Below are 26,748 nucleotides of genomic sequence, written 5' to 3'. Positions count from 1 at the left end.
GCATTTTTTCATGCGTACATTTCCTTCTTTGCAAGTTTCTTTTTCAAATCTTTCGCCCAACTTTCTTTTTGGTTGTCGTTTTTCCCCTGATTGTTTTTAGAGGTTTTTGTTATGTTCTGGTTACCAATGCTTGGTTGTTTCCTGAATTTTTGATTTTTTATCTTTTGGGCTCTCCCTTTTTCCCTTTTTATTAGTATTTTTTGATTTTGCTTTAGTTTTTGGTGAATAGAAGTTTTAAATTTCAGAGGCAAATCGATCTCTTTGACAGTGATATATTTTGATGTGTAGTTATCTGTATGTTTTTGCAATGAAACATCATGCTGGCAAATTAATGTACTGTTCTAAGAGATCACAAAACAGAGCATAAAAAAAAAATCACTAGATATGTCACCCACTGTATCCATGACTGTAAGTAATCTTCCATATATGTGTTTTATAACACAGACAAAATTTTTTTTTAAATTTTAATTTAGAAGTCATTGGTTTGGGGAAATCATCACATGTGAAGGATTTGCTCTTGCCTAAGTGATCTTGTGATTTTGGAGAGGGTGTTTGGGTAGATTTTGGTCCCTTTCAGGAGGTAATTACTCAGTTGTTATTTCTTGAATGAATTAACACGTAATTGAGTCTGCTGTTGACAACAGACAAGTTTGCTTAGAATAGACCAGTGGTTCTAAACCCTAGCTTAGCACCTGAGATTTTAAAAGTGCTGATGCCTGGGACCCATCCTTAGAGATTGTGATTCTCTTGGTTTGAAGTAGGACCCAGACATATATACATTTAATAAACCTCAGGTACTTGTAATGCAAGGCACATGAAAACTTCTAGATCAGAGACTGGCAGCAGGAAGTTGAGGGGAGGGTCAGAACCACCTACTGGGCCCTGAAAGTTCTGAGCAGCAGAGTTGCCAGGAGATGCTCTAGGGTGACCAGAATCAAAGCAAGGGGGGGCCTGGAGGCTGATGTGAGGACAGAGCCCACGGTGAGGGCCCCATGGCTGACAGAGACGGAAGGAAGCATGTTAGATGTGTTGAGGGCAGGGGAGCCTGAGGAGTGGATGAGACAGGAGAGCAGAACGAGACAGGCACGTGCGTCCTCATAGTCCGTACTGGTGCCTTTCGGACTGAAAGCCAGAGGGCAGGCTTGGGCCTATTAAAAAAGGCAAAAGTGATACACAGCCTTTGCTTGCTCAGAGGAATAAAGAATTTGGCGGGGGAATGGAGGGTGGACAGGGAACACCTTGAGAGGATTCAGTACTAAAGTCAGAGGCAATGGGTCAGCAGGCACAGTTGATTAAGGGCATTTAAAAATGAGTCTTCCTGAGCCTACAGCTCCCTTTGGTGATGGAAATGATCTTTACCAGGGAGTCGCCCCTCTCCATAGAAGTGAAGTCATATTTGCTTTGAGCTGTGCGTGTGTGTTCACCTGTGTGAACACTCAGTACTGATGATGGCAGGGAGGAAGGGATTCCAAATACGAAGTCATTGAAGTGGGGGAAGATTCAGACTTTGAGCTTGTTTTTTGGAAGGTGGAAGTTAATGAAGCCCCACACAGTAGCCCAGACACTCACGTACACACACACTTGACTTTCTTCTTCTTAGTCCTGGCAGCAGCCCTGTTAGTATGGACAACCAGGACCCGAGCAGGGGTTGGTGGAGACTGGATCATGTGTTTTGCGAAATCAGAACCACACCCAGAAACTCGTGACAGAAAAGTGCAGTCAGAATTCTCTAAATGCTGGAGCATGATGGAAGAACATGGCACTCGGTGTGCCAGGGGAGAAATGAAGTCTCAGTCCTGACTCCACTACTTAAAATTTGTGTGATTTTAGGCAGTTTGCTTCAGTTGCATTTATTTATTGAATACCTTATGGATCCTGGGAAGAAATTGGTGAGGAAGACAGACTCTGTGTCCTCAGGAAACTCGGTTTTGCCAAGGAGAAAGGAGTAATACAGTAAATGCTCTGCAGTAGGGGAGGGTGCTGAGGAGAGCAATTTAGGGGTGCCAGGGTGCAGCTGGGCTTGGACAGCCCTCATGGTGGGGGCACTCGAGCAGCTGTGCCTGGCAGGTGGGGTAGCAAGGGTTTTCCAGGTCAGCTGCTTTTCTTCCTGACTTCTCACTTGCTTCCTGTTTGAGGGAAGCTCTAAAACTCAAGTGCAGGTTCTCTGGCAAACCTCCTGAAGCTGAAAATACCTTGCAGTGTGGCAGTCAGCTGCGGGGAACATGGTGCGGTGACGGGCAAATTAGCCAGCCTCAACTGCCTTGATTTCTCTCCAGATTTTGTCTTTCATCTGCCTGACCTGCACCAGCTGGTTTTCATCTTGGAGTTGCCTCTCCATTGAAATGAGGCCAGGCTTTGTGGGGGTTTTTTGGTCCGTTTTTTTTTTTGTTGTTGTTCATTGTGACATATTTTTCCCACTTGTTTTCAGTGCTCTAGTTCCTACTCATGGCAGTGTGTTTGTTTTGGTTTTGCTAAATCTGTTCTTATCTATCCAGAAAGTAGACAAACCAGATGTTTGATTTTTTGTTTTCCCAAGTCCTAAATCTGATTGTGTGAATTCTCCACTCAGAAACCTACAGTGTGGTTGGTGCCTACAGGTAAAAAAGCAAGGGGTGGGGAGGGGCACTCCTTCCGGGATCCTCTAAGGGACTGAACCCAGCCCTCCCAGTCTAAAGTTTCTCTGCCATTGTACCTTTGTGACCTGGCCTCCATTCCTTTGATTCTCTTGTTCCGTATGTCTGGAATTTCTTCTCCCAACACAGTCTTAACATCCTCCTGTTTTTCATGAGCTGCTTGCCTCCTTGATCTCTCTGCCCTGAAAACCAGAAGTACTTTTTCCTTTCTCTTAGCTTCAAAGTTTGAGGGAAAAAATCTATCAACCAGAATTCTGTATCTCATTAAACTGTCAGACAAAAGCGAGCGATAGACATGTGGAGACCAACAGAGACTCATCGAGTTTGCCACTCACACACCCTTTCCATTCACAATGAAAAGATACAGTCAGGGGCCAACCGTGTGAGTTTGAGATTAATTTAAGTGAAAGTATTTACACGACAGAATCAGCAAATGCCACAAATAGGGCTTTTTTTTCCCCCTAGAGAGCCAACTTTTCTGTGAATTGGTTAGCCTGCTGCATGTATTTGCATGTGTTTGTTACCATGTGTGGACGTGTGTACACACAAGTGTTTGACACGTGGTAAACACTGGATGGTTAAATCTGCACTGTCGGTCAGCAGTCCTTCCTCCCTGGGCGGTTGGGGAAAGCAGTGTGGTCAGAGCAGCTAGGAAGTGTCTCTCTTCGCATTCTTGTCTCATCCTCTTCTCCTCCTGGGTGCTGGCATTATGCTACCTGTGACCCCCTCCTTTGCTTGCTTTGTGGCCTTGGCAGACTTCTTGACTGCCTGGACTCAGAACTAATACACTAACTGAGGATGTGTGCCTCTCTACTTGCTCAGAGTTCACTCTTTGAAGTGGAGAATCTTGGCTCAGTTACAGAGTCATCAGTATGTGGTCTCCTGTTGATGTTCATAAACACCCTTTGACAAACTGGTGAAATGTAGGCAGTAAGGCTCCCATGTTAGAAACAGAACTCTGCAAACTGGTGCGGCTGTGAATATGCCTACCGCTGGCTTACCTCTGCTGGTCGCTGCCTTGCGCCCGCCCCCAGAGCCAGCAAGGAGACCTTCTGCCTTTCTGTTGGGCTAGCTGACCTGGCTTGGACACAGAGGCCAAGGTCAGATGACTGGGAGCACAGACTAAGAAGGAAGAGGCAAGCCAAGAGACAGGAAGCTAAGTGTAGGTCAGGACTAAGGGAGCTGATAACCCAAGGCCTAAGCTGGTGTTGGAGGTGGAGTGTGCTACAGTGAAGTAGGGCTGAGAGGAGGTGGGTAGAGATGTGACAGGCAGGGGTCTTGAAGACATTCAGCCAAACTTGTACCACTTCTCCTGGGCCCTGCCTCAGATGGCAGCTTCCTGCTGAGCTGGGTTAGGCCGAGGTTAAAATGTTGGATGCAGGCCAGGGACTCTTGGGGCCATAGAAGAAGACGGTAGGGTCTTTCCTGTCATGGCAGGAAAAGGATATGTTCTAGGTCGAGTGTCGATTCGAAAATTATGTACTGTTACTCAGTGACCATTGCCTGTCTCCCCCTAAGGTCACTCCTGTGAAAGTGACTAGCAGAGTCTTTGGGAGACAGGGGGGCTTGAGGAGTGTTCCCATCATCTTGTGATGTTCTCTTGGCAAAGTTTAAAAAGGCCTATATAACTTGTACCCATTTGCTTCCTTAGATTTCCCACCTCCTTATGGTGAAGTGGGACCATGTGACCAGGTCTGGCCACTGGGCTGAGGGAAGGCAGTGTGTGTAACTTACAGGCTGAGACCTTAAAAACCCATGCCCGAGTCTCCTGTGACTTTCCCTCTGCCTTTCTCTTGGCCTGGACTGCTAAGTAACCACAAGGAGGAATTGCCTTGGAAGGTCGCCTCACACCATAGTGAATTTGGTATGAATAAAAAAATAAACCTTTATAATATTAGGCCACTGAGATTTTGGGTCTCTTTGATACCACAGTATAATCTAGCCTATTGTAATTCACATGGCTAAAATAATGAAATGGATTTTGAGAATTAAATGAGAAAATACTGTTAAGCTCCTACCACTGTACCAAACATGTAAGTCATTTTAACATGTCAGTTTATCAACCTTCGCAACCCTGGGCCTGTTAACTCATTAGCGCCAAAAATAAATAAAGTAATAAAGTAATAGTTACCTCCCCAAAATAAAAGAAATAAAATACATGAAAAATTTTACCTCATGCCAATGAAGTAATAAGCTTCAGGGGTTTTTCCTTCCCTCTTCTTCTGAGTTGTGATCAGAAGTCATTGAGAAGGTCTTTGTCCTCCTTTTAGAACACTTCTTCCTCTACGTTCAAATCTTGCAGTCCCCTGGAGGTAACATACTGAGCTTATTTGATAGTTCCAGCAAAAGCATTGTATTTTCTAAAGACATAAAATGCATGGCAGAAAGGATCATAGTTTAAAAGATTTGCCAGTGTTGACAATAATGCAAAGACTATTTCAGAATTACTCCAAATGAGTCATTATTTCCTTACCTATAAAGAAAATGTAATTGACTTTATTTTTAATGTTGATATTAAAAACCCACAAATGCCACCTCTCAGGGCTTTTATCCCACCAAGAGACCTATGTGAAAAAGTGACTTGACCTGTGTCATGTCTAAATTCAGTAACATAAAAAGCTGAAATGTAATTGGGTCCTCTGGGCCTAAATGAATAGGAGACAATAATGAGAATAATTTCCTTGAAGAGAATCTAGTCATTTGTGTGCCAACAGTCATTACACTGTTCCACAGGATTTGTTCTGGAGAGATTTCATCAGGAATATATTGTGAGCTCTTAGTCAACAGAGGAAAAAAAAAAAAAGCAAGCTATCTATGTAAGTACTTCGTGCACATGGTGGTTATTTACAAAGTTATACAGAAATGTATGGGTTACGGGGCACCTGGGTGGCTCATTCGGTTAAGTGTCTGACTTAAGCTTGTCTGACTTCATGATCTCGCGGTCCGTGAGTTCAAGCCCTGCATTGTGCTCTTTGCTGACAGCTCAGCGCCTGGAACCTGCTTCTCATTCTGTGTCTCCCACTCTCTCTGCCCTCCCCCGCTCATGCTCTGTCTCCCTCAATCTTAAAAATGAATAAATGTTAAAAAAAAAAAAAAAAAAGAAATGTATGGGTAGAGTGAATTATTTTTTTGGATGGTCTGTGCCCTTCCAGCAAGGATCCTTCTCCCTATCCCTTAGCCTTCCAAAGTGAGTCACTTCTTATTTTATTCCTTTCAAACTTTATACTACTTATTTCATTTATTTTCTGCCCCTGGATGACCACTTTGGGAGCCAGTTTTGCTGGAGAAACCATTCACAGGTGGCCTGTTGGAGGAGAGCTTACATATGTGGTGGGTGCAGTAAATCCAAAAGAGGGCACAGAGACCGTGAAGAGATACCCTAGATTATCAGTCAAATTTATCTTACTGTACCAAATTGGTTTTGCTTCTTAATTATTAGCTTTAAAATAAAATTCTAGCAGTTGCACTGCTTTTGAAGGGCCGTGTCTGGTTCAGACAAAACCTTTTCATTTATTTTTTAATATTTTTTTTTAGTGCTTATTTTTGAGAGAGAGCGAGAGACAAAGTGTAAATGAGGGAGGGCAGAAAGAGAGGAAGACACAGAATCTGAAGCAGGCTCCAGGCTCTGAGCTGTCAGCACAGAGCCTGATGTGGGGCTTGAACTCACGAACCACAGATTGTGACCTGAGCCAAAGTTGGTCGCTTAACCAACTGAGCCATCCCGGTAGCCCCTAAAATCTGTTTTTAGGGTAGAGCTGGGTGGCCGGGGGGATGCAGAGTCCTAGTGACCCAGGAGGTGTGGTGCTGGTCCTTTTTCAATGGAGTCATTCTTGGGGCTGTGCATATATGCTGGGTCTGCTACCAGCAGTAACGCTTTGCAGTATATTGTTTTGTTTAAAGGGAAGAAGCATGAGGTCTCATGTTCTTTGACCTGAAGGTAGCAGCAAAACATGGAAGGAACTTGTTACTGGTCCATGGGTTCCGGGACTTGAGGCCCTGGGCTGTTACGAGTTGTGCCAGGCCTACTGGACGGACCCACTGTCCAGAAGCTGCCTTTCCAAGCGGAACCTACCACAGAGGACCAAGAACCTCACTTGAGCCGTCATCTGAGGGCTTTGAGTTTTATGCTGGCTAGTTTGGTAAAAGACCAAAGCCCCCCAGCAGCTTTGCTTCATGCAATGATGCTAGGGTTGAGGGATCAACTTTAAAGAGAAAAGTGTGAACAGTTCAGTCATGTTTTGGAGAAGATACAGACCATGCCCAGCAGGAATCAAGCACGGAGGAAAAGGAAGAAAGGAGAAAGGGAAACTTTTAGTTTTCAAAATTAAAGCGTAATGAGAGCTCTGCTGTTATTAACTGATAAAGCCTCGTCTTGGTCCTTGGTTTATTACTGAGTTATTTCCCGCACTGTGGATTTTTATGCTTGCTGAAGGTGTTCCATAGGATTGACAGGGACCGAACTAGTGTGTAGACTGCAGGATAAACTTCCAAGTGGTGGCACAATGACTACATCTTCTTGGAGAAAAACAAAATTGGATCCATAGAGGTGAGGCCAAGACCCTTGGTCCAGTAATCTAGAGAAAAATTCCTCTTAGAAATCCAAGCACAGTAATTAAAGACAAATATTTGCTCTATGCTTACAGCTGAAGCAGTGAGATGGCTTTGGCCGCTGAACACCTAAGCTCATTCCTGGAGTGAATCACGGTTTGCCTCTTGGCATGCTATGGGGTTCCTTAGTTGATTTGAAGAGGTTCAATTGAAATGAGTTTATTCATGGTAAACATGGGCAAGAATAAGCTGTTTATTCCTCATATAAAATGAAGATAAGGAAATGAAGATCTAAATAAAGGAACAGATCTTAAAACCATAGAGATGTTGTAGTTCCCACATTTAAGAAAAACTTGTACTCAAGATTTCAGAATAATAATTGTCTAGCATGGTGCCGAGCACATAGTAGGTGCTCAGAAAATAATGTTTTTCTCCCATAAAACGGTACTTGTTTATTATAAAAACCCATACTTAAAAACAACCTGAAATCCACTACTTCATATTTGATGATATCCCTCCAAGACAATTTCAGCACTTGTATATATTCTTACACAAAACCAGGATTATGCTGTGTATGATGTTTTACTTTCTCCATGTCCGTAAACTGAATCCTTACAGTTAGGGTCTATAAAGGGGCATAATGTAATATTCTGAGGAAGGAAGAATTCGTCACTCCTGGTAGTTTGAGTCGACACATCTCATGTTTTGTCCTTTATTTAGCAGGTTTCTTCTGCGGAGGTACGCATTGGGCCCATGAGACTGACGCAGGATCCTATTCAGGTATGCCTCCATTACTCAGCTGGGGCTTTGTTCCTGGAGGGGCTCTTTCAGTATCACAGCACGTAGCCATCCTTGCCCCTCCAAACACACCTGTACATGCATACAGACTGTGTATATATGTCTTTGTGAAACTGCTGACTTTTCATAATGTCATACTTGAGGAATCAAATTGTTTTCTTGAGAATTTAAACACTGCCCCGTCTTGAGTATAAATACAGGAGGTAGGTTGCGTGGTGGGTTGGGAGGGAGGACAACTCTCACTAAAAACTTGGACTGCTCACACCCTGCAGCAGTCAGAAAGGGAAGAAGCTATGTGTAGCAAGCGTCAGGGCTTTTGCCATGAGCCACAGGTGGATGTGAGTCTTGGCTCTACCAGCCGGGTCACTAAGCTATGTGACCTTGCTTATATTGCTTGACTTCTCTACCCAGTGCCCTGTCTGTAGAGATGATAATTCCCCTCTCTCATGGGGAATTAGGGGTTAAATTAAATTGCACTGAGTGCCTAGAAGACTGTTTGGCTGCAGAGGTCTCAGTAAATGACAACTGTTGTTGGCTGGGAAGAAAAGATGACAGGAGGCTCCTCTTTCCTGTCCCCTGTGTCTTGAGCCATGTGTTCGTCTGGACTCTTTAGTACTGAGCGAGCTCCAGGAAGAGAAGGCCCAGTGCCTATGGCATTCACCTGACTCTAAAAATGGCAGCAGCTTTGCAGCCATCCTCCCCACAGCCCTCAGGGTCTATTGGCCGCTTCAGAAGAACATGGGTGGAAGGATTGGTACCCTTTTAAATCAACAGTGGTTATTGTTAAATCTCCATCTGCATACACATCTTCCCGATAGGCCTAAATGAGCAAGCCTTCTCCCTATAAAAAAGTAGCTTGTTAACACCTGGAAGCTTGTGCATTGGGAAAATTACTTGGGAAAAGTGCAGAATGCAGAAAAAAAAATGTAAGCAAACCAAACATGTAGATGAAAGTGAAAAACCAAACAAGGAAATGTACTGTTTGATTTATGAGCAAATGGAAAAGAAAATAATGTTTTATTGTTGCTTAGGAAAGGAAATACAAATCTAGGGAAAGGAAAAAAACAAAAGGAAGATATTTAGCTTGGGAAAATTGGATGAAAACAAATTTAGGAGTAGAGAGAGAAAAAAGAATTTACTAAAATAAACATAAGCCACAACTATCTGTATAGAATACAAACAAGTGGAAAATTCCAGTAATCATTCTGGGGGCGTGTACTTTGTGCTCCATTTTGAATAAAGGCAATGACAAAGGATCTAATAATGGTGTTTATTCCCAAAGCAATTTCCAGAATGTTCCTTGAGATTAGTATAGTTTTGGAACAATTAGTTTAATTTACCTTAATTTTTACTCTCTGTTGTACTGGAAATTAATGATCATACTAAGGATGTCTCGACTTTTAAAAACATAATTTGTCAAATTGTAAAGTATTTCAAATATTCATTAAAGTACATGAGTATAGCTGTACCCCTTTTATTGAATATTAACATTATACTTTCTCTGTTTGAGTTTGTTCTCCAGAAATTAAAGATTCCCCTTATCTTTCTGTATTGCTCCCCTCCAATCCTCACCTCCCTAAAAGTAACCACTCTTTGGAAATTGATTATGCTAGGTGTTTGTATATTTATTCTACATATGTGTGTGTCCATTCATAATAATTACTCTGCTTTTGAATATTTTAAAGCTTTATGTCAAAGGGGTGAGGCTATAGGTATCATTCTGAAATTTTTCTTCATTCATCATCATTTGATGTCGTGTGTAAGAATCAGTTGTCCAATCTGAGGTCACAAAGATTGATTGCTTTGGTTTTTTCTAGTTTTACCTCCTAAATTTAGCTCTATGGTTCATTCTGAGTTAATCTTTGTATATGATATGAGGTAGGGCTTCGTGTGGATATTGAGTTGTCACAGCACCACTTGTTAAAAAGAATATTCTTTCCCCCATTGAATTGTCTTGGCACCTTTGTCAAAAATGAACTGACCATAACTGTGAAGGTTTATTTTCTGTATTCTCAATTCTGTTCCACTGGTATGTATGTTTGTCCTGTGCCAGTACTACACTATCTTGATTACTGTGCTGTGTGTGGTGTGAGTCGCCTAAAAGATTGCAAATCATACAACAGATTATGAATCTGGTTTTGGATATTGCAACATTAACAATTTTGTCTCCCAGTTCATTAATACGATGTTTTTATTTATTTAGATTTTCTTTAACCTCTTTTAACAGTGTTGTATAGTGTATGTCTTTGGTATTTTAAATTTATTGTGTGATACTGTGGTAAATGGAATTATTTCCTTAATTTCATTTTTGCATTATTCATTGCTAGTATATAGAAATAAAATGTATTTTTGTTTCTTTACCTTGTATCTTACAACCTTGCTGAGCTCCTTCATTAGCTCTTGGAGTTTTTTATGGGTTCTTGAGGATTGTCTATATACAGGGTCATGCCGTTACTTCTTCCTTTCCAATCGGAATGCCTTTTGTTTCATTTTATTTGCCTCTTTGTCTTGTTAGAAACTCCAAAATAATGGTGTGTTTAATTTTGTAAGAGACTTCGATATTTCTTCTCAAAGTGGGTTGTACTGTTTTATATTCCTACACACAATATGAGAGTTCTGGTTATTCCAAATCCATGGTAATGACTCGTGTTGCAGTCTTCTAATTTTAGCTAATTATCTTATGGTGAATTAAATTTCTATTCCTCCATGACTAGTAATGTTGAGAATTTTAGTGGCTTATTGGCAATTCTTTTATCTTTTGTGAATGTTTGGTTAAGTCTTATTTTTAATCGGATTGACTTTTTATTAATGTCCATTTATTTTTGAGAGAGAGCGCCCAAGTAGGGAAGGAGCAGAGAGGGAGGGAGACAGAGGATCTGAAGCAGTCTCTACACTGACAGCAGAGAGCCCAATGCAGGGCTCAAACCCATGAATCCTGAGATCGTGACCTGAGCTAAAGTCAAACACTTAACTGACTGAGCCATCCAGTCACCCAATTAGATTGACTTCTAAAACATTATTGAATTGTAGTTCATTATATATTCTTATTACAAGTCCTTTGTCAGATTTTGAGAATTTTGGAGGAGGAGTTAAGATAGCAGAGTAGTAGGAGGACCCTATGCTTGCCTTATCCCTCAAACACAGCTAGAAAAATATTAAATCATTCTGAATACCCATGAAATTGATCTGAGGACTGAGAGAACAAACTGTACAACTAGAAGGAGAAAAGAGGCCACACTGTGGAAGGGAGAAGATATGTGATTTGGGGGAGAAAAGAATCACCAGTGCTGCAGAGGGAGGGATCCCTGATGAGGGAGGGAGGGAGAGTAAGAGAGTAAGAGAGAGAGAGAGGGAGGGAGAGAGAGGGACAGAAAGAACAGAGGGCATGGCATTGCACAAGAAAAGTACTTCCCTAAAATCGTTGGCAGGCAAAACGAAAGGGGCTGATTATTTCAAGTTTTTACAAGCCACGGAGCTCAAAGACTAAAGTTTTAGAAGTCTGTGCCGTTGCTGGGTGGAGCCTGGTGGGCATAGTGGTGCTTCTGTGGATAAGGAGGGCAGAGGGCCCAGAAGTGAACAGAATGGTCTCAGGATCCCTTGAGTCGCACTGGGAGAGACAGTTCCCCTTCCTGGAGTGCATTTGGGAGAGGTGGCACTGCCTCTCCAGGGACCACAGAGCTAGTGGGTGCCATTGAACTGCCCCATTAATTAGCATACAATCAGAGACACCTGCTGAGGGCAGCTAATTGGATGCCAGCTTTTTGCTTCACTTTAACCATACACTCCAAGCCCCTTTGTGTTTATGTGATTGCCCTTCTGGGGCAAATGGGCACGAGCCACAGTGCAGCAAGACCCTCCCTCAGAGGATCAACACAGGTATGTGCTATGCCCTGTCCCTAAGATTCGGAGATTTGAAACACATCTGGCATGCCTGATGTAAAACACAGGAGCACTGCACTGCTGGATGGGCAGATGGCTTGGACATAGGGTGAAGGCAGGGATCTGATGGATGTCTGCAACAAATTACAGGAGATTGTTCACTCTTCTGTGAGGGCTTCCTGAAGAGTAGTAGGCATGAACTCTCCTCTCTGGGAGGAGAGAGCCAGCTGATGCCATTTTTACCCCTGCCCATTAGTATGGATGGACTTCAGTGAGTAACATGGAGGCTTGAATTATTTACACCAAGCCTCATCCCCTGCTCTCCACAGGTGCTTGTGAACTAGGGCCTGAGAGTCAGAGCAGCAGCAGGCACCAACCCCAGAAGATCTTTACAAACCCCTGTGTCCACCAAATCTGATCGTAGAGTGCTAAAAGCTTCAGCTCTGGGGAAAATAGGATCTACCTTTTTGTAATAAGCAGACCAAAGCACACTTCGTTAAAACTTGCCACACAACGGACAAGTTCCAGACAATTCTCATGCAGGCAAAGAGAAACTGTGCAAAGGACTGACCAGAGGGAAAGTGCAGCCAAAACACAATAGTGGAGTGCACACAGTATCCACCAGAAACACTTCCTGAAGCGGACAGTATAGGACTTCTTCTTAATATAGACATTACTCTCAGGAGCAGGAAACATAATAGATTTTCCTAACACACAGAAGACAGAGACCCAGATACAATACCAAGGTGGAGGAATTCACCCCAAAATAAAGAACAAACGAGGTCATAGCCAGGGATCGAATCAAAACACATATAAGTAATATGCCTGAGCCAGAATTTAAACCAACAGTCATAAAGATACTAACTAGGCTTAAGAAAAGCAATAGAAGACCCCAGTATAATCAAGGTACAAAACCGACTGAATGTAATGACCACAAGGATGGAAGAAACAGAGGAATGAATAAATGATATAGAAGATAAAATTATGGAAAATAATGAAGCTGAAAAGAAGAGGGAAAGAATACTGGATCACGAATGTAGACTTAGGGAACTCAGTAACCCCATAAAGTGTAATACCATTTGTCAGAAGAAGAAGGGTGGGAGAAGGGGGCAGAAGGTTTATTTGAGCAAATTATAGCTGAAGGCTAACCTCATCTGGGGAAGGAAACGGGCATCCAAATCCAGGAGGTTCAGAGAACTCCCATCAAAATCAACAAAAGAAGGCCAACACCAAGACTTATCGTAGTAAAATTTGAAAAATAGAGGAAAAGAAAGCAGCAAGGGAAAACAAATCCCCAACCTGAAAGGAAAGACTAATAAGATTAGCAGCAGATCTCTCCAGAGAAATTTGGCAGACCAAAAGGGAGTGGAATGATATATTCAAGTTGCTGAATGGGAAAAATAGGCATTCAAGAACATTTTATCCCGCAAGGCTGTCTGTCATTCAGAATAGAAGAAGAAATAAAGAGTTTCCCAGACAAACAAAAACTAAAAGAGTTCTTGACTACTAAACCAGCCTTGCAAGAAATATTAAAGGGGACTCTTTGGGAAAGAAAAACCAAAAGCAACAAAGACTAGAAAGGAACAGAAAATCTCCAGAAACAATGACTTTACCGGTAATACAATGGCACTACATTCATATCTATCAATAATAGATACTGCTGTGTAAGTGGACTAAATGTTCCAATCAAAAGACATAGGGTATCAGAATGGATAAGAAAACAAGATCTATCTATATGCTGCCCACAGCAGACTCATTTTAGACCTAACAACACCTGCAGATTGAAAATGAGGGGATGAAAAACCATTTATCATACTAAAGAACATCAAAAGAAAGCCAGAGTCGCCATACTTAAGCTAGATTTTAAACCAAAGACTATAACAAGAGATGAAAAAGAGCACTATATCATAATAAAGGGGGTCTATTCAACAGATCTAACTATTATAAATATTTATGCCCCCAACTTGAAAGCACCCAAATACATAAATCAGTTAATAACAAACATAAACTCATTGATAACAATACAATAATAGTAACGGACTTTAATACTCCACTTAGAGCAATGAACAGATCATCTAAGTATAAAATCAACCAGGATACAATGGCTTTGAATGACACACTGGACAAGATAGACAACCAATATATTCAGCATATTCCATCCTAAAGCAGCAGGATACACATCTCCAGAACAGATCATGTACTGGGTCATAAATCAGTCCTTAACAAGTACAAAAAGATTTGAGATCATACCTTGCATGTTTTCAGACCACAGCACTATGAAACTTGAAGTCAACCACAGGAAAAAAAAAAAAAAAAGGAAAGACTGCAAATACATGGAGGTTAAAGGACATCCTACTGAAGAATGAATGGGTTAATGAGGAAATTAAAGACAAAATAAAAAAGTACATGAAAGTGAATGAAAATGAAAACACGATAGTCCAGAATCTTTGGGATGCAGCAAAAGTAGTCCTAAGAGGGAAGTATATAGCAATACAAGCCTACCTCAAGAAGCAGGAGAACTCTCAAATACACAATCTAATCTTACACCTAAAGGAGCTAGAAAAGGAAAAGTAAATGAAGCCTAAAGCCAGCAGAAGAAGGAAAATAGTAAAGATTACAGTGGACATAAATGATATAGAAACAAAAGCCAGTAGAACAGATGAATGAAACTAGGAGCTGGTTCTTTGAAAGAATTAATAATAATGATAAACCCCTAGCCAGACTTATCAAAAAGAAAAGGAAAGGACCCAAATATATAAAGCCACCAATGAAATCACAATGAGATCACAGCCAACACCACAGAAATACAAATAATTATAAGAGAATATTATGAAAAGTTATATGCCAATAAATTGGGCCATCTGGACGAAATGGATAAATTCCTAGAAACATATAAACTACCAAAACTGGAACAGGAAGAAATAGAAAATTTAAACAGACCCATAACCATCAAAGAAATTGAATCAGTAATCAAAAATCTCCCAACAAACAAAAGTGCAGGGCCAGATGGCTTCCCAGGGGAGTTCTACCAGACATTTAAAGACTAGTTAATACGTATTCTCAAACTGTTCCAAAAAATAGAAATGGAAGGAAAACTTCCAAATTCATTCTACGAGGCCAGCAGTACCTTGATTCCAAAACCAAACACACCACTAAAAAGGAGAATAACAGACCAATATCCCTGATGAACTTAGTTGCAGAAATTCTCAACAAAATACCAGCATATCGAATCCATCAGTACATTAAAAGAATTATTCAGCATGATCAAGTGGGATTTATTCCTGGGCTGCAAGGATGGTTCAATATCTGCAAATCAACCAATGTGATACACCACCTTAATAAAAGGAAGGATAAGAACCATATAATCCTGCCAATAGATGCAAAAAAGCATTTGACAAAATACAGCATCCATTCTTGATAAAAATTCTCAACAGAGTAGGGATAGAGGGAATATACCTCAACATCATGAAAGCTGGATAAAAAAGACCCACAGCTAATATCATCCTTAATGGGGAAAAGCTGAGAGCTTTCACTCTAAGGTCAGGAACAAGACCAGGATGTCCACTCTCACCATTGTTGTTTACCATAGTACTAGAAGTCCTAGCCTCAGCAATCAGACAACAAAAAGAAGTAAAATGCACCCAGGTTTCCAGGGGAAAAGTCAAACTTTCACTGTTCACAGATGATAACGATACTCTGTGTAGAAAACCCAAAGGTTCCATCAAAAAATTGCTAGAACCGATAAATTCAGCAAATTCACTGGATACAAAATGAATGTACAGAAATCTGTTACATTTCTATATATCAATAATGAAGCAGGAGGAAAAGAAATCAAAGAATCTGTCCAATTTACAATTGCACCGAAAACCATAAGTGACCTAGGAATAAACCTAACAAAAGAGATAAAAGATCTGTACTCCGGAAACTGTGGAACACTTTCAAGAAAAATTGAAGAGGAAACAAAGAAATGGAAAAATATTCCATGCTCATGGATTGGAAGGACAAATATTGTTAAAATATTGATACTACCCAAATCAATCTACACTTGAAATGCAGTCCCTATCAAATTACAACCAATACTTTTCACAGAGCTAGAACAAACATTTCTAAAATTTGTATGGAACCACAAAAGATCGTGAATAGTCAAAGCAACCTTGAAAGAGAAGAGCAAAGCTGGAGGCATCAGAATTCCAGACTTCAAGCTCTGTTTCAAAGATATAGTCATCAAGACAGTATGGTACTGGCATAAAAACAGACACATAGATCCGTGAAACAGAACAGAGAACCCAGAAGTGGATGCACAACTATATGGTCAGCTAATCTTTGACAAAGCAGGAAAGAATATCCAATGGAAAAAAAAGTCTCTTCAACAAATGGTACTGGGAAAACTGGATGACAACATGCAGAAGAATGAAACTGGACCACTTTCTTATACCATACACAAAAATAAATTCAAAATGGATGAAAGACCTAAATGTGAGACAGAAAATCCTAATTTTCACACAGGGAATAACCTCTTTGACTTTTGCCATAGCAACTTCTTGCTAGACGTGTGTCTGGAGGTAAGGTAAACAAAAGCAAACCTGAAATATTGAGACTTTATCAAGATAAAAAGCTTCGGCACAGCGAAGAAGATAATTGACAAAACTAAAAGGCAGCCTATGAATGGGAGAAGATATTTGCAAATGACCTGATGAAAGGTTATGATCCCAAATTTGTACTTATCAAGCTCAACAAAAAAACAAATGATGGGGAGTTAAGAAATGGGAAGAAGACACGAATAGACATTTTTCCAAAGACTTCCAGATGACTAACAGACACATGAAAAGATGCTCAGTATCACTCATCATCAGGGAAACACACATCAAAACCACAATGAGAAAAGCACGTCACACCTGTCAGAATGGCTAAAATTACCAACACAGGAAATTAGAGGTGTTGGCGAGGATGTGGAGAAAGTTGGTGGGAATGAAAACTGGTGCAGCCACTGTGGAGAAAAGTATGAGGTTCCTCAAAAACTCAAAATAGAGATACCCTATGACCCAGCAATTGCATGATTAGGAATTTATCCAGAAGATATAAAAATACTGATTTGAAGGGGCATATACACCCTGATGTTTATAGCAGCATTATCAGTATTAGCCAAATTATGGAAAGAGCCCAAACGTCCATCAACTGATGAATGAGTAAAGAAGTGGTATTTATATACAATGGAATGTTATTCAGCCATCAAAAAGAATGAAATATTGCCATTTGCAACTACGTGGATGGAGCAGGAGTATATTATGCTAAGCAAAATGAATCAATCAGAGAAAGATAAATATCCTATGATTTCACTCATGTGGAATTCAATAAACAAAAATGAACATGGGGAAGGGAAAAGGAAAAAAAAGACAGGGAGGCAAACCATAAGACACTCTTAACTGTAAAGAACAAACTGAGGGTTGCTGGAGGGGAAGTGGGGGGATGGGCTAAATGGGTGATGGGTGTTAAGAAAGGCACCTGTTGTGACAAGTACTGGGTGTTGTATGTAAGTGAAGAATCACTAAATTCCACTCCTGAAACTGATATTAAACTATATGTTAGCTCTACTGAATTTAAATAAAAACTTTAAAATAAAAAAATGGATTTTGTGAATATTTTCTTCCAGGCTGATTTTTCTATTCATCTTCTTAACTTTGGCTTTTGAGCAAAATTTAATTTTGATGTAGCCTAAGTTATCATTTCTCTTATAGTTATTACATTCTGTATTCTAAAAGTCTTTACCTACTCCCAGTTCAAGATGATAATTTCTTAGGTTCTTTGTTAAAACAATTAAAAAAATTAATATTATTTTTATAATCAATCTGAAATTCATTTTGGGATATGGAGTGATAGAGAAGTAAAAGCTCATGTTTTATCCTTGTACTGATACCCAGTTTTTCTAGATTCACTTGTAGAAAAGACTGTATGATCTTCCATTAATATTCTTTGATTCTTTGTTGCAACTTGATTGAGCAATAACGTAACCAGTTTTGAATTAATATTCCACACAAAGCTTTTAAAGATGTATCTCTATTTGAATACTCGGTTCTGTGTACATGAATTAATTCAACCTCATTTATGCTGTTCAAACTCTCTCTCTCAGTTTTTCACTGATTTCTCAGTTTCTGTGGCAGTGGATATAGGTCAATATCAATATCTGTTAATACTTGCTGATGTTTTGAATCTGTGGTGTTAATATATATTCTTGATTATTATATATTCTTGGTGACTCTCCTTTTTATTATGAGGTGTCTCTTTAAACTTTTGCCTTACCTTCTGTTTTATCTGTTGCTAATGTTGCTGGACCAGCTTTTCTTGGTCATGTTTTTCTGGTATGTTTTTCTGTCCATTTTCAGTTTTTCTTTATAACTTTATATTAAAAATGTCTCCTGTAAGCAGCATATAGCTTTGATTTCTCTAAAATCTATTCTGATTTTTGGTCTTCCTTTGAATTCAGTCTGGTTACACTGAGTGATTACTGATAAAATTAGTCTTATATTTTCTGTCTCTTCACCCTTTTTGCTTTGTGTCAAATTGACAGTTTTCAGAATTTTTTCTGTTTTAAACTATACGTTGTGCTTCTTTTTATTGGGGGGGGTGGTTACCCTTAAGTAATTTAAAAAATTTTTTGAATGTTTATTTTTGAGAGAGACAGAGACAGCGTGTGAGCAGGGTAGGGGCAGAGAGAGAGAGAGAGAGAGAGAGAGAGAGAATCTGCAGCAGACTTCAGGCTCTGAGCTGTCATCACAGAGCCCAGTGCAGGGCTCAAACTCATGAACAGTGAGATCATGACCTGAACCAAAGTCGGATGCCTGACTGACTGAGCTACCCAGACACCCCTTGAGTAATTTTTTAATATGCATGTTTGGTGGTCAGATTTTTATAACAGAGTCTCAAATATACTGTATTTCTGTCTTCTCAGACATGATTTAGTCCTTGGTAGTATTAAAATTCCCATAAACAGCTCTATACTCCACTACTGAAAAACAGTGGTCTCTAATTTTGGATTTATTTTTAACTGCTAGTCGTAAACTATGAAATAACAAAATGAATACGGTGAACTCATCACTCAGGGCAAGAGCTGGAATGTTACCAGTGCTACTGTGTTTGCTGCTTGATTCCCATCACATGAGTTTGGCCCTAGATGCCTGCAGATGCAAGTGGTCAGGAGTCCTTCTCTGAGTGAGGTACACAGCAATCAAGAGATTGTTTTTAAAAAGATAACACCCTCAACTGAGAACTAACGTGTCATTCCCACTTGGTCTGATTGAAGCATACTTTCATTGATCCCTTCAGAAACCAGCTCCAGAGCACCTGTATGTTCAAGGCTCTGTCATAGGTGCTACAGTGGAAGACAAGTGTGCTCAGTCAGTTCTCTCATTTGTAACACTCCAGCTTAAGGGGCAGTCATATGTAGTGAAGTGTTTTTGTGCTTCTGCTACTGATAATGTGACTGTCTTAGAAAAATCATACTATGTCCAGTGCCTTCGTATTCGTTTGTTTTTTTTCCCCCCCTGCCTTCCCCCTCCCCCAACTTGGGGAAAAATATCTATTTTTACTTCACTGGCATGCTGCAAATGTTAAAGAGCTGGATCCGCCAGAGTCCTTAGGGCATGGGAGGAACTTGCTTGATGAGAATACTTCAGGATGTGGTTGCTTTTTGGGTGCATTTCTCAGTTCACTGGGGGAAACTTGCTCCCATGTCAGGACATGTAACATGGAGCTCTGCATGCCCTGCATGAGCTGTCAGGAGCAGTGTGAGAAGTGGAATGGGTGGAAGTGTTGGGGAGAAGTGCAGCATGGTATCATAGAGGACGTCTCTCCTGGGGGAAGTGGCCGGGACTGATACTAAAAGTCCTGTTGTCCAGTCTTGGCAAGAAAATTAAAAATAGGAGAAATATTTTGAGGCAGGAGATTCATATCAGCATTTCAAAATGAAGTGGCCTTTGCTTCATCACTGCCTTGAGGATGTTTACTTGTTCAGTATGTAGAATTGGCAGGTTTCTGCTTACGGTGCTGTCCACTGCCTCCCCCGCTCTGCCACTCCCACTGGGCTTTCCAACTGGATTTGGAAATCCTATTCATCACAACTGTGGCCTAAGTGTTTCCTACCAAGGCTGTACTTGGCTTTAAGATTTATTCTTCCATATTGCACGGACACGGATTTTCTGGAACTGTTCAGTATTGGAGCTCATATGGCCTCATCGGGGCTATCCTTACATATTAAGTGAAATGACTGAGTTGTAGAGATGCTTTGACATGGTAACTTGCTGCAGGACTCTACTGTCCTGTCTGTCCTTCATTTTATTGTGAAGTCATGGCTTCCACCTAGCCCAGTCAGTTCCATGCAATTACAGAGTCGGTAGGAATTTTGGTCCCATATTTCAGGGGGGAAAAAAAATTAACATCATTGCTCAGGCTCTGGAGTCAGGCTGACCTCAGTTCAAATCTTGCTAGTTGTGTGGCTATGGGTGAGTCTCTTAACACTTGTAGCACTTTGTTTCCATGTCTCTAAATTGAAGATAATTCCACCCTCCAAAGAATTGTTGAAGAGTTACTGAATAAGATCCTCTATTTAAAGTACTTTCATTATAATGGCTGGCTCTTAAATTTTCATCAAACCATAGCTGTTAATAGCATCACCTTCCTGGAGACGTTTACGGAATGCTCTCAAACCATTTTGTGCCTGCTGAATTCACCCCTCACCTGATCACATTGGTCAATAGTTTAGTATGTGGCTAATACTAATAAAATCTATACGTGTGGTCTATTCTAGAAGCTCTTTGTTACCCAGTGTTTGCTTAAAGCCAAACCAAGTATTCTGAAAATTGATGCTTAATAGACAGGGGGAATGCATGTAGAGATGTGTAGACTCATCTTTGTTTATACAAATACTAATAAGTGACATTTCTTTAGGGAAATGTTAGTTTTATCTTCATATTTTTCATAATTAGTCTTTACTGAGAAAATAGTTTCATACTGATTTGACTATCCGAGTCAGATTATTGCTTTCCTCAAAGGTATTTGTAAGCATTTGTTGATTAAACTTGTCAAAGGAATAGTTACAAGGATTTCCAGCAAAGCAAGAGAGCTCTACTGGAGCCCTGGAAAGTTCACCGAAGCAGGAGTTGGCAGATGTGGATCCAGCTCTGTTGCTGCTTGGCTTTGGGAAGGTACTATCCTCATCTGTGGAATGGGGGGTAATGGATCACCCTCAGAGTCCTTTCCTGCTTACAGGAGTCCTGAGAGTCCTGGGCCCTGTTCTTGTAATGGCTACTGGGACACCCCCTTCTCCCAGTCACCTGAAGTCTGTGTTACCCCTGTGAGGCTGCTCCCACCAGACCCCTGTGCTTGATTCTCTTGGCCCTGCCACAGATCAGCCCTTAGTTGGTCATTCTAGCTTGGATGGAGAGATGAATAAAACATTGTGGTTCTAGGAAGGTTTAGGTAGCAGTTTCCTTGCAGAAAGAGGGAGACCCTGCCTGGCAGTTTGAGTTCTTTGTAGTTACATGTGAAAAGCAGTATAGGTTGCCCAGCTTTGCACAGTTTCAGTGTGTACAGGTTTCAGAGTTGAGATAAATCACACCAGATCCCCACAACATGCTTTGGATTGCAATTACATCAGTGTTCTCATTGAATAATTGCCTTAAATATGAACTGTGTTGCTAGCACTTCAGTCCACATACCACTATGTAAATAACAGATGCGTGGCACAATCAGTAACCAATGATGTCACCTTTTTCAACGTCTTCATGATTGATCTCTGCCTATTGTTCGTCCATGCAGGCACAGACAGCAAAGTGTGTAGTTAGTTGTCACCATCTTGTCTCTCCATGACCACACACGTGACCTTACACACAAACAGATCATTGAGAGAGGGAATGAGCCAACACAGATGAAAGTGCATCAGAGAAATGAGAAGTGATCCTGCCAGAGGGAAGATTAAATTGAATGTAAATGAGGTTAGCGGAGAGAGCTGATTGGGGTGGGAATGTTCACACTGTCATATTGAGATGTTCTAGATCTGCAGCCAGAGGTCGTTAAACTTGCAGCAATGATCAGAATCCATGGAGAGTGTTTGTGATGAAAGTAATGAAATGTCACAGAGGAAGTGGTACCAGTAAAAAAACAGAAAGAAAACTACGTATTAATTAATGAAACTCGGCCTATTTCGTGGCACTGGAAGTTGGGCAGATGAAATACTGGAAGCTGATCGAAGTTTAGGACTTTGTAGTTCACCAGGTCATAGAAAAGATGCTCACTGTGTATTCTATGCTTACACAATTTGGAGAAGGCACATACTGTTCAAGCTACTTGTAAGTTTTTTTAAAAGAAAATATTTTAGTTTTCAGTGCTTCTAACGTTTTCATTGACAGTTTTACTTTATTTCATTACACAGTTAATACCAACTAAGATTTTTCATGTTTGGACAGAATTTATGAAGGTCATAGAATAGTCATTTTTGCCATCATTTAGGGCTGCTTTTTGTGGTTGCTGTTAGAGCCTGGCCCTACCATGTGAAGCAAGGATTGCCTCTAGTAGTGTTCTGACCCTGGACAGGACTCAAGTCCACCCAGATCTGTCCCAGAAGGAAGGTGTTGTCTCATTGTCCCAAGCTTCAACCTGGATCAGATCTTAATCTACTCTTTTGATGTGTTTACAGCAGTGCAGTGAAGTAGATACAACACAATTGTTTCCTTCTGCCCATTCCCCTGTGCCAAGATTCTCTTCTTGGATGTCATGTCCTTATCCTCGTGTGGTCACTGCTCAGTAGTGCACTTACTATGCTTATCTTCCCCTGGTTGTCTCCGCTGCTTGCTTCCTAGGGACAGAGACTAGACTTTGTCCATCTCTATCAGCTTTTTCTCCCAGTTCATAACACTTTATAATAGATCATCAATACATACTCTTTGAATGTTCTCTATATTATTAAAGCAAATAAAAGGGTCGCTTAAGTCTTATTCTTTACAAATCAAATTCATTCGTATGCCTTTAATAATTATGTTTAAAGTTTATTTTCTGAAATTTTGAGATTTGCCTCAGTGAAGGGTCAGTAAATACTTAAGAGTGGCCATGACTAACAAAGTACTGATACATAGAAAATTTTTTTAATTTTTTTAAGTTTTTTTTTTTTTTTGAGAGAGATGGAGACAGTGTGAGTGGGGGAGGGGCAGAGATAGAGGGCGAGAGAGAGAATCCCAAGCAGGCTCCACACTGCCAGCACAGAGCCTGACAGAGGGCTTGATCTCAAGAATCATGAGATCATGACATGAGCTGAAATTAAGAGTTGGACACTTAACCAGCTGAGCCACCCATGCACCCGATACATAGAATGTTAAATAGGGAGAGGGACTGTATCACTTTAGGTCTTTTTGGTTTTCTTTGGTTGCAAGTGAGAGCTGCCTTATACAACAAAGTAAATAAATGAATAAAAACGTATTCGTGCAATTTTTTTTTCTTTGTAGAATTCAAGGAGGAATTGAAAGCTCTGGCTTAGAAAGTGTGGCAGTGAGCCATCTCTGAGTACTTTGACAGCAAAAGTTGAAGGCTCTTGCTTCCATATCTCTACTATTAATGAGCTACAGGTCTCATTTCCTGGCCTTTGTGTCTCTTTTGTTCAAACCCCAAATTTCTGTAAACAGAATATCATTAGCCCAGCTGCGCTGGGAGATAGGGACAGAAAGTCCAACCCTAGTTACTTGGGCCGGCGACTTTCCTAGAAAAGGTGCAATGTTCCAGAGATAGGCGTACATCAAAAAAAGGTAATTACTATAGTACTTCACTGTAAAATGCATATATATTTTTATTCCTGTAGATTTTTCACTTAGGAGTTGAATTATTGAAAAGTAGTCTTTCTGATTTTTTTTAATAAATGGGAAGACTTTTATTTTTTTAAGTATTAATTCCCGTTAACATACAGTGTTATATTAGTTTCAGGTATACATTATAATAACTTAATAGTTCCATACATTACCCTTAAATGGGAAGAATTTTAAACACTACCCAAAGAAATTCTCTCATGAGTGCTTTTACAATATAATTAGTCTTGTTTTAAAATGAAGATGTTATTATTTAGGTAGGGTGAGGCCAACAGATCAGGAAATGACTATGATTAAACAGTTTGTCACTTGGAGGAGGGGGCACCCTATGCCATGACAGACCACACGTTTAGCACCAAGGTTGCTCAGGAGGCAGAGGGACCAAGGGGAAAACGTGGGCAAGAGTCTCACTGTGGCTTCTGTGGGAAGGAATGGGTAAAGGAGGGTAAGCAGGTTTGGCCAGCTTGAATCATCGCAGGGGAATTTGGGGCATAGAGGTTTGTCTCTGGTTGTTTGACTCCTGGCACTGGAGTGATTAGGGTAGGTGGAATAGTGGTTCCATGCATTAAAGCGTGATAAAAGAAGTGGTAGGAGTCTGGGCTCTGGATTGATTTGCATTTGAAGGGTGCTTTTCTAGGCATGTTTTCTGCTATTTCCAGAAATTGACTAACCCTCTTTGGAGGCGCAGGGTCGCAGGGCTTTAGATGCCAAAGCGTTAGAACTACAGAAAATAACAAGACATGGTTAATACCCTTGCTCACTTTGAATCAGTTTTGTGAGTTCTCATGTGAAATCCAGTATAAGTTCCTCAAATGGCCTTAATCTGACCCAGCCCTCTGCTGCAAACTAGACTTTGCCTCTCACTCTTCCCTCTGTCAGAGTGGCTTCCTTACAGTTCTTTGAACACACCCAGCACACTTCCAACTCTAGGGGCCAGTAGAGCCCCTCCTGCTTGGAGTGCTTTTCCTTCAGACATCAACTTGGCTTCCTTCTCTGTTTCCTTCAGGATTTGTGCCTATGTTACTTTTTCAGCGAGACCTTACCCTAATCACCTTCCTTAATGTTGCTCCCAGTGCCCAGTTTTGCTCTCCCTTCCCCTCTCCTACTGTTTGTACGTAGCACTTAGCACTTTTAACATTCAGTGTCATTTGCTTACTTACTATTCATGTTCTTTACCCCTCTACCTCTATAGTGCAAGGATCTTTATTATTTTCATCACTGTTCTCTAAGCAGTTAAAGACAATGCTGGGAATGTAGTAGGTGCTTGGAAAATTTTTGTTTATTAATGACATTATTTTTCCAAAAGTGGAACAGTCTGTAAGTATTACGAGGTTAATCTTCAGCAGTGCCCAACATGGGAATACAGTGTGTTCTTATTGTATTAGTCAGTTATTGAGGCCAGATGGCATAAAGGAAATCTAAAGTGTTGAGGTTCTTGTTTAGCAAGTCCTAGTTCAGCTCGACAGAGGACTGAGAAGAAATTCTCTCATCTTACAAAACAGATGAACATAAGGGAAGGGAGGCAAAAATAATATAAACACAGAGAGGGGGACAAAACATAAGAGACTCTTAAATACAGAGAACAAACACAGGGTTACTGGAGGGGTTATAGGAGGGGGGATGGTTTAAATGCGTTAAGGGGCATTAAGGAATCTACTCCTGAAATCATTGTTGCACTATATGCTAACTAACTTGGATGTAAATTAAAAAATAAAAAAAATTTAAAAAAGAATTAACTCCAAAAAAAGAAAAAAGAAGAAATTCTCTCATCTTTTCCGACTTTTAAGCCCCGTGTATTGAGTTTTTCGTGTTAATACCATAGCTGTTATTGACTTTACACACAAACCAATTTATTCTACCTGACTTGTACATTGTAGCTCTCTTGTTAATAGTTTCATTTGAAGACTTTCTCTTCATTATCAAATCCACAAGGCTGTGCCCTTCAATTCTCTTAGAAGAGCCACCTGCCACTACTTCCTAGAAGTAGCTCTGTGGTCAAAGACTTTTAGGAGCACTCTGGACTGAGGAGTGACAGACCTAGCCCAGGGTGAGCTCTTAATAAGTGTGGCTGCATCCTGTGTTACTAGTGTGTGATTTCAAGCCATGTGCTAAGAAGAAAATGTCAAAATCTCATGAATGGACACTTTTCTAAAGAAGACATCCAGATGGCCAGCAGGCACATGAAAAGATGCTCGACGTCACTCCTCATCAGGGAAATACAAATCAAAACCACGCTGAGATAGCACCTCATGCCAGTCAGAGTGGCTAAAATGAACAAATCAGGAGACTATATATAGATGCTGGAGAAGATGTGGAGAAACGGGAGCCCTCTTGCACTGTTGTTGGGAGGTGCAGCTGCTCTGGAAAACATTGTGGAGGTTCCTCAAAAAATTAAAAATAGACCTACTCCATGGCCCAGCAATAGCACTGTTAGGAATTTGCCCAAGGGATACAGGAGTGCTGATGCATACGGGCACTTGTACCCCAATGTTTATAGCAGCCCTTTCAACAATGGCCAAATTATGGAAAGAGCCTAAATGTCCATCAGCTGACGAATGGGTAAAGAAGATGTGATTTATATATACAATGCAATACTACTTGGCAATGAGAAAGAATGAAATCCGGCCATTTGTAGCAATGTGGATGGAATTGGAGGGTATTACGCTAAGTGAAATAAGTCAGGCAGAGAAAGACAGATACCATATGTTTTCACTCATATGTGGATCCTGAGAAACTTAACAGAAGACCATGGGGGAGGAGAAGGGGGGAAAAAAGTTACAGAGAGGGAAGGAGGCAAACCATAAGAGACTGTTAAAAACTGAGAACAAACTGAGTGTTGATGGGGGGTAGGGGAGAGGGGAAGGTGGGTGATGGGTATTGAGGAGAGCACCTGTTGGGATGAGTACTGGGTGTTGTATGGAAACCAATTTGACAATAAATTGCATAAAAAATAAAATACAGCTTAAAAAAAGTAAATAAATAAATACAAGTTCTATTAAAAAAGAAGAAAATGTCAAAATCATGTTGAAAATGATTCTGTCTCTTCT

The 26,748-nt window shown here is 40.5% G+C and overlaps 1 protein-coding gene across 6 annotated transcripts in view; it reads left to right on the top strand.

Annotated features, from left to right (window-relative positions):
* Positions 1–26,748, top strand: part of PDE8B (phosphodiesterase 8B) — a 274,179-nt gene that overhangs the window by 124,564 nt on the left and 122,867 nt on the right. For 3 of the 6 annotated variants that reach the window (XM_053907256.1, XM_019462938.2, XM_019462943.2), the window contains exon 2: positions 7,905–7,961. In XM_053907256.1, the coding sequence (XP_053763231.1) occupies positions 7,905–7,961 (57 nt within the window). Of the gene's footprint in view, positions 1–7,901; positions 7,962–26,748 lie in introns of all 6 variants that reach the window. The other 3 variants (XM_053907255.1, XM_019462937.2, XM_019462942.2) reach the window with 1 other exon arrangement.

The sequence above is a fragment of the Panthera pardus genome, unplaced genomic scaffold (genome assembly GCF_024362965.1).
Source record: "Panthera pardus isolate Hobbes unplaced genomic scaffold, ASM2436296v1 HiC_scaffold_2, whole genome shotgun sequence".
NCBI lineage: Eukaryota > Metazoa > Chordata > Mammalia > Carnivora > Felidae > Panthera > Panthera pardus.
Note: the sequence above shows the minus strand (reverse complement) of the source record. Positions and strands in the feature narration are given on the sequence as shown.